This window comes from Ipomoea nil, unplaced genomic scaffold (assembly GCF_001879475.1).
Source record: "Ipomoea nil cultivar Tokyo-kokei standard unplaced genomic scaffold, Asagao_1.1 scaffold2957, whole genome shotgun sequence".
NCBI classification, from domain to species: Eukaryota; Viridiplantae; Streptophyta; class Magnoliopsida; order Solanales; family Convolvulaceae; genus Ipomoea; species Ipomoea nil.
This window is the reverse complement of record NW_017619385.1, coordinates 496039-504804: the sequence shown is the minus strand read 5'-3', so window position 1 is coordinate 504804 and position 8766 is coordinate 496039. Positions and strand designations below refer to the sequence as shown.

At 33.2% G+C, this 8766-nt stretch overlaps 1 protein-coding gene across 4 annotated transcripts; it reads right to left on the bottom strand.

Moving 5' to 3' along the window:
- Nucleotides 1–207: 207 nt before the first annotated feature.
- LOC109162618 (gamma-glutamylcyclotransferase 2-3) lies at nucleotides 208–7656 on the bottom strand. Of its 4 annotated transcripts, none has more exons than XM_019311305.1 (7): nucleotides 7279–7656; nucleotides 5472–5525; nucleotides 3651–3707; nucleotides 3517–3557; nucleotides 3350–3421; nucleotides 1641–1720; nucleotides 208–329 (listed from the first exon to the last, which is right to left on the bottom strand). In XM_019311305.1, exons 1-7 carry the CDS (start codon nucleotides 7456–7458, stop codon nucleotides 253–255), a joined length of 561 nt encoding a protein of 186 aa, XP_019166850.1. In that variant the 5' UTR covers nucleotides 7459–7656; the 3' UTR covers nucleotides 208–252. The 4 variants fall into 4 exon arrangements, with proteins under 4 accessions (XP_019166850.1, XP_019166851.1, XP_019166848.1 ...); XM_019311306.1 differs by having other exon boundaries at nucleotides 208–326; nucleotides 7279–7654; XM_019311303.1 differs by having other exon boundaries at nucleotides 7273–7652.
- Nucleotides 7657–8766: the final 1110 nt, after the last annotated feature.

Genomic DNA, 8766 nt, shown 5'->3' with positions numbered 1-8766 from the left:
TCAAAGCCAGACCAAATTTGATTTTTTAGAAGTATATCAAACAATCACTTGAAGTGAATATTTTTTAAGGAAAAGAAATGGTCAAATATGTCTTTAAATTATTTATGAAGTGTTGGCGTCAAGAAATAAATTGAGAAGTAATTACACATGCTGAGAATATTAGGCACAAGTAATTATGTTTTAGTTTTGGTCTTTTCCATATCCATAACTATAAGGCTCAAGAAAGTCTTTCCTGGCCGGGCCACTAGCCACTCAGATTGGAATTGTCTCCCCAATGATGCGTCGCACCTCCTTAGCGAGGTCAGTAACGTGTTTGTCTTCACACCCTACTTTAATCAAACAATGGAACATCACAAAATTTACACACAATATTCAACTCTATCTATTCCATTTTATTCTCATATTTATTATTTTATTATCCATTGCTCTTTTTTCCTTTCTTATTTTCTTTAATATTTCTTTTTTTTTTAAATTTAAATTTGTGTTTAATAGTAATTTTGATGTAATTTCTAAATATATAAATTTTATATATTAATACTTAGCTTAATATTATAAAAAAATATTAAATTATAAATTAAACAATTTTACATTTTTGGTCATCCAGTTATACTCATGGTACATATTGAGTTATATGCATAATCATTTTTAACCCCTAAGTTATGCACAAAGTGGTGATTTTAGTCTCTGAATGACCAAATTAACTATTTTATTAAGCAACATATTAGTGACAGAAATATTCCTCAATGGACTAAAATTGCCAATTCGTGCATAACTTAAGGGTTAAATATGGTCGCGCATAAAATTATTCAAGAACTAAGTCAGTACCATGTGTATAACTGAAGGGCTAAAATGTAATTTTTCCTATAAATGATTTCAGTAAAATTTTGTTAGGTAAATCAAATACATAACATGAGATGGGGGATGTAAACCATACCACCCAAACATAAGACAGGAAAAAATGGCAAGAAATAAAAATAAGAAATATGAAGTGATTAAAAAGTGCTATGAGCTCCCCTAAAGAAAAGAAAAGAAAAATTTAAAAAATAAAATTAAATGCATTAATTTACTGGCCTGTCCATTAAAAACTAATAAACTATCCTCCAAACTATATTTTGGGCTGTCCAGCAAAAGTTGTTATTTAATAATTCATTTGACTAAAAATTCGAAATAAAATACTTATACATTCAATACTCCTAACACACTTAGGCAACATTTGGTTCATGGGTATTTTCCAATTTTAAACAATACTCCTAACACACTAAGCGCACCCCCTAATTATTTTCCAATTTTTTTTTTTTTTAGGAAAAGTATTTTCCAATTTTAAAATACCATAATTGAACATTTAGCACTAGTTCACTTTCCAGTTTGTAAGCATTCGGGCTATAACTTTTGAATAGTTGTGTTATAGTTAATGAACATTTTAGCATTAGAATCATAGAGACCATTTGTGTTATAGTTGGTGATTATTCAATTTCACATTTCATATAAACTTTATATTAAATGCCCTCCATTATTTCCACTTGCCTTTCAGTTTTAGTGAAAATGTACATTATGATTACTGAGCATGGTACACTACAGAATTTGCTAAAAAGGTGTAAAAGTATAGAAATGGAGGGATGAATGGTGAGTGAACACCTTACCTATCAGACCGAGCGCTTTCTCAAGTTGAAAAAGGTAATCTCTGTTCGGTCCAGAAGGCCCTTCAGCACGAACGATTTGACTGCATGATAGAACACAAGTTTAGAACACATTTGATTTGCAGGTAACTCACAATCTTAGCAGTTAGCAGTCAATGTTAAAGGGTCAGATACTATGTTATGTTCTATTGTTCTCCTTAATGTTTGAAATCAAACTGTTGTTGGCTTGTGGCTACATTGTTAAACAAGCAGCTAAGTACCTAAGTTCCTCCAGTGATAAAGTTAATTCTCAGAGTGAATCTACTTTTCAACCCTATATGATCAAAGTAGATAAATTCAAGCAATGCAATATAGCAATGAAACAATTTGGTATACCAAGGAAAGTGGGCATCATAATTTAAGGTGGTTTAGTCCATAGATGGCCTAGTCCACATGCCCTGTTTGGTAAATGTCTGATAGCTGATAGTTGTTAGCTAATTGGGTTAATTAGAGGGTATAACTAGTTGATAACATTAGCTGATTGTAGAAAGGTGTTTGGTAAATTAGCTATTAGCTGATAGCTGTTTGGTATAATTTCCTTTCTCAAAAAGCTAATTGAAAAAATTGTTTTGAGCAGCTTTTTGAATTTTAGCATTTTGGAATTACAAAAAGCTAATTAACCAAACATTGATATTTTAACCAAATCAAAAAAGCTAATAGTGGTCAAATAAGCCAAAATTGGCCTATAGGCTAACTATTTTACCAAACAAGATATAGCATCTAAAACACACACAAATCCTTTGTTGATTAGGATACTCACAATTTTCCAAATAGCTATGAATCGGATTTTAGGACCTCCTTCTCTTACACAACCAAATTTCTCAGAAGAACAATAATTTAGATACAATACACGTTTTAGTGTCATCTTGAAAAACAAGTGTACAAAGAAGGGCAATAAAACCGAGGTGTTTCAAATGTAGGAATAAAATAAGAGAAACAGATGGAGGTTTAACTACACACTTCGCTCAACAACCAAAGTGACCAAAACTATGCTGAGCGTTAAGGAAATTTTAAAACTGAAAAATGGAGTTTCAATTTTACTCAAAAATCATTTTCGCATTTTAAAAGGTTATTTTGGATATACAATTGAGCTTAACACAAGGAAAATCAACATCCATACTTCAAAACACAAAATTAGGTTATCTACTAAAGTATCTGAATAAAAATGATCTACTTAGAAACTGAAGGTTTCTTAAGTGGAGTGAATAACCTATCACATTTAACAAATCATTAATCACATTATTTATTAGAATCAAAACCAATACTATTAGGCATTCATGCCAACAAGACAGAGTGTGTGTGTGTGTGTGTGTGTATCTAAGCTCACTCGTAATTAAGTTAGGACAATGACAACAAATGGAACTTATTAACCTAAAACTATTAATTCTATAACAGAATTCCTAAGTATATAGTTCAGTGAAAAGAGAATTATCACAGCTTAAGAAACATGCTTCATAATGTACTTCAATAAATTAAAGATGCTATGGCTATTCTTTAATGAACCAAAATAAAATCACATTGGTAAATGGTAATGAATACTTAAAATTTTAACAAACAGATTATACCAAATCATGTTGGGAAATTTCGAATATACACCCAGAAAAGTTGATTAAAGACAGTCTCACTGAAAAACATGCTTCATAATGTATATAGTGTAGAAATTACAAAAATACCTGGCAATTTCTTCAATTGATGCAGGCCCCAAGTAATTTTTGTTGATTGTCTTGTCCGGAGATGCTACATATCTAAATAGTGAGATCAGTTTTCGGAGGTGAAACATAAGCAATAAACCATGTAAAATCATGCAATCCATAGCTGATAGCACCTTTTAACAACTTACACCAGTACATCAGAAACGGCTGGAGTTGAAGCTTTTAAATCCTGAATACAAGTTAGTACAATGTTCTGAGATTAAAATTTACTAGTAGTACATAAAGAAAAAAACAAAAAAAGTGCAATCTTCTTTAGTCTTACAGTGAAAAGATCCAAATAGGCCTTCTTGTCATACTGCTTTTCCCTCACTTCAAGATACTGAATGCATCCAAAGAAAACAGAAAAAACAGTTGTCATTATGCATAGTGAAGTTCATCAAAGCTAAATATTGTAGTAAAGGGATAAATACTAATACATATTCAACTCCTAGAACAACGTTCACTGTTGTAAAAATCGGCCTAGGCAGGGCCGAGGCGCCCATGGCCGTTCCGCTTTAACTGCTAGGCGGCGAAATCGGCCTAGGCAGGGCCTAGGCGCCCATGGCCGTTCCGCTTTAACTGCTAGGCGGCGAAATTGGTCAAAATCGGCCTAGTTGGTCAATTTCGTCCGATGTCGTCTGGTCCAACCGTCCGTAGACTAGTTTGATACTTTGAGTCTTTGGATGATTGAAGTATTTGAGTATTTTTATTTTTTTAATATTGTTTTGATGTTATAACTTAAGAATTATCATTATTTCATTTATTTGGATGTGTTATTTGATTGAATGTTGAAAACAACCTCTTTAAAATTGGCAAACTCCACTATTTTTTTTGCGCCCACCTAGATTCCACCTAGGCGCTAGGCGCTGCCCGGGCGCCCGACTAGCGCCTAGCGCCTACTACAACCATGACAACGTTTAGTGTAGATGTGCAGTTCTATTTCGATTATGCAAGAAAACATATTTCTTGTAAGCAACCCAGTTGCAACTGATATAATTAAAAATTAGAAACGCTAGCATAAATTAAACCAATTTTCAGAGGAGGCACTACAAAAGAAGACGTCACTCAAAGGTATAAGAACCTTGTGAATTCCTCAGAGAGGCTGAAGATATAGCATGACTATATTAAGAGACTAGCGAAAGAAATCATTAGTTCTTTACTGAGAAGCGAATGGAGTATACTCCTTTTAGTCATCTTTCATCAGTTTGATTCTACTTTACTTTCTTCATCTAATCATAACATTGTTGTTAAGGCCTCGTCTAGGTGACGCCTTGGCATCCGGTAACGAGCTTGCCTAAGTTGAAATGGGTGATACGAGCTCAAGCATCACCTAGGCATCTTGGATGCCTAACCCGGTACACAAAACCCGGGTCCGACCCGGGTTTTATTTAAAAATAAATAAAAAAAATTTTGGTCAATTAAAAACCCTACTAATACGTAGCTGAGAGCCTGAAACGCTGACTCCCCGCTCCTTGCCTCACCTTCGACTTCCACCGCCAATCACCACCTATCGCCGCCACTCCCAAGTAACCTTCTTTCTTCTTGGTTGTTCTTTTTTCTTTTTCCTTCCGCTTTCTTCTTCTTTCTTAGTGGTTATGTTTTTTTATTTGTTATATAATATACTTATAATCTTTTATATAGGTTGTGTTTTGTGTTGGTGAAACACCAATCAATAGCACAAGGTAGTCACTATGACATGATAAACCTAGACAAATATTAGAGAAAAGTAACCCTGGTATAGCCTTAACTTGAATACCAGGATTTGAAAAGACTATATCTTAATCACAATGCACTTAGTAAATCGCACCAAAAGAAACAACATTTATTTGAATAACAATCCCAGGAAGAGGTTGAGACTTGAGAGCAAAAGATCCAAGTTAGAAGATAGCTTTCTAACAACTTAACAATTGTATTCCTATGAAGCTATATAACACCATAAAAAAGGTGATGAACAATTGCATATTTGAGAGTAACATATACATCTCTGAAAAGCTTAATATGAAATAAAGAAGAAAATCACAAGCAATTCGCACTGACTTGCACATTAAGATGACTGAAAATAAAAACTAAAATAAACAACAGTTTTTAGAATGCAAAGACATACCGTTATCGCTACTTCTTGATCTTCCTTTTTAGTTATCTTGTAGGCAATACCCCACTGAAAAAAAATACCATATTGAGAATGAGTAGGTTACCATCAGAAGAAGGGGAAAAAAAAAAAAAAAAAACCCTTTATATAACCAAAGCATAAAGCATGGAAAATGGTATAATTAATACATAAGGATGTGCAGTGTAGCATCTGAAATAAAGAAATTCATATTCATATACACCAAATAACAGTGGTATTAGATTATGAAAAATTATCACGGAATATAGAATGTTTATTGCATTTAGAAATCAGTATAATTGAACTTCGGTCAGATTTTGAAGCTCAAGGATATAAGCATAGTTTTATTTTAGTAATACACAATAATATAAAATGGGGCCAATTGCATCATGAAAAAAAATGAATACACAATAGTACAAATTTTAAAAATAAAAAATCAAACCATTGCAAAGTGTCATAATTTTGGCCAATGAACCAATCCTTTTTTTTTTTTGACAATTTTAGCCAAGATTTTGACTATTGTTACAACTTACAATTGTGGCCAAAGTTAATTCTGGGTAAAAACTAATTTGTGGGTCGCTGATGCGGATGGTTGCAAGGAACATTTAAGAGTAAACTATCCCACATCAGTCATTTTAACCACAATTTCTGAAACTAGCCCTTAAAATTTTGAAAAATAAAAATAAGGAATCACCAACCTGATTTTTCAGGAAACACTACTAACACCATCATCAGACTGAACACTGAAGATGGGTAGAAGAATATCTAAATTCACATTTATCTTACTTTAGGTTAAAAGAACACAGCTCACCTGCAATACCTTCTTGTTTCAAATTCTGCTTTATCCTATTGGGGATTAAGGCCAATGGATGAGCTTGACTTCAACTTATCTCCTACTATAAATATTTATGTATGTTTTTAGGCAGTTAAAACACTTATAAAGGCTATCTACAGATATAAGTGCTTATGATGATCTTTTATAGTGATTAGAGAGGTTTATGAAAAGATCTGCTGATACATCTTTCCAGAAGCAGTTAAAACACTTATAAAGGCTACCTACTGCTATAAGAGCTTATGATGATTTTTTTTTTATTGTAGCTAGAGAGGTTTATGAAAAGATTTTATAGCATTTGGAAGTTGTTTTGAGCTTATGTCCATAAGATATTTCAAGAAACTTATCATAAAAAAAAAAATAATAATAAAAAAAAAAAAAAAAAAAAAAAAAAAAAGAGCTTTTCAAAGACTAATTGAAATGGTAAACCCATAAAAAGCCATGTGTGTTTGTTTGGTCCAAGTGCCCAACTGGACCATACTGAACTAGGCTTGTTTGAAAAGTCTTGGGTCCTCAACCATATAACTTCTTGAGAAAAAGGTTTTTCACCTGCTATTAAGCTCCAATAAGTCAATTTGAGCTTAGTGATTGACTTCTTTTTTCTACTGCACTATTTATTCCTTTTCCATTCCTTAAATTGCCCAAATTATGGAATACTATCCCTAATGTATTCTCTTTTAGGTACCAAAAACTGGAACAAAACAAATCAAAGCACACAACTTTGCTAATTTTTCACCTTCATACTATCATACGTCAGTATTATATTCCATAACATCATCTTTCCACAAATATGCTCAAAACTATAGGAATTTTGATCAAATTGTGAATCTTCTGTACTGATTACATTATTCAATCGCATTATCCACTGCACCATAGACTGATGCAGCTTAATTATCATCACGACAGAAAAACAATTTTTTTTTTGAAATTCTGAAAAAATAGAGCGAAACAAAAGCTTGAACTCACGCAAACCTCCCCATCTGCAGGCTCCAATGTGACCGTTCGACCCGGGAATTCAGGAGTTCCTCTGTGATCGGTACTGCCTTGGTAGAAGACGCGGCGATAGCCCTTTATGAAACCCACGAGGCAATCGTCGTAATGGAAACCCGGTTTCCATATTAGCGACCCGTATCCGAACACCCACATCACCATCACCAAATCCCTCCTGGGTCCTGGCGCTCCCCGAGACTGATCGCTAACCCAATTTGAGACTTGAGAGAGGTGAGGAGACTAGAGAGGGAGACTCGAATTGGAAATTGGAATGTAGGAAGGCTATTCATTGGCCACGACTCAGCCAGTGAGAGTGGCACAAATGGAGAATGGTGTGTACGTACTACGTGGAACGTGGGAAATTCTAACTTTGTAAAATTGTGTTTTATGCTTTATCAGACTATATAAAGATTGGGGTAACACTTATGTGAAACTGCCTCACCGACGGGTCAAGTCAATATATAATGTAATATTAGATGATAGCTGATTGTGTTAATTAGAGGGTATAAATAGTTGATAACATTAACAGATTGTAAAATAAAATGTCTAGTAAATTAGCTGTTTGATATAATTTCTTTTCTCAAAAAGTCAATTGATAAAGTTATTTAGAGTAGTTTTTTGAATTTTAGCCTTTTGGAGTTGCAAAAAGCTAATTAATCAAACATTTATATTGATATTTTAACTAAATCAAATAATTAATAGTGATCAAATATGCCAAATAAGCCAAAAATATACCAAGGACCTTGTGGTCCAATAGTATCTGGTTACTCCACTAAGTGAGAGGTGATAGTTTCAAGCTTCAATGAAGGCGATTAGTAGTTTGGGTATTTCCCTTTCCTTTGACCTATAGGCCAATTTTTTACCAAACAGGACCATTAGGAATAAACTTTTACATCCTCTGATCTAGTCCTCTACTATAATAATAATAATAAAATAAAATAAAAATCACAAGCTTTTGGTAAATAAAAATTTTTTAAAAAAAGAAAAGTTCTCGCCCATTAGAAAAGACGGTGTTTCACGTATTGGCTGTAAAAAAAAAAAAAAAATTAATGGCTGCATTTCGCGTCTTGGTCGTTAAAAAAATTAATTGGAGCGTGAACACCGTCCAGAAAATGAAGATTAAAAACCAAAAGTTTTAGGATTTATTACGGCATAGTAAACACTATTCTGCTTTTCCCATAGAGATTAAATATGCAGTATTTAAGGTGTCGTATGGACTTCCCATTAAAAATTGTGGGAAGCGTATCGTTCTGTTACACTGCCAGCGTAAACAAAGAGCTATATAACACTCATATTCTATTTGAATACAAATAATTGTGAAAGCTAATCCTTTCCGTTTAACTAATTTTGTGTCGAATTAACTCTTTCTCTCTAGCTCTCTTTTGCGAGTATTTTCTTCTCCAAGTGTGAGTCTCTCTTCGTTGTGATTTTGTCCGTTTTCTGCTTTGCTGTTTTGTCAATGGAATTTGA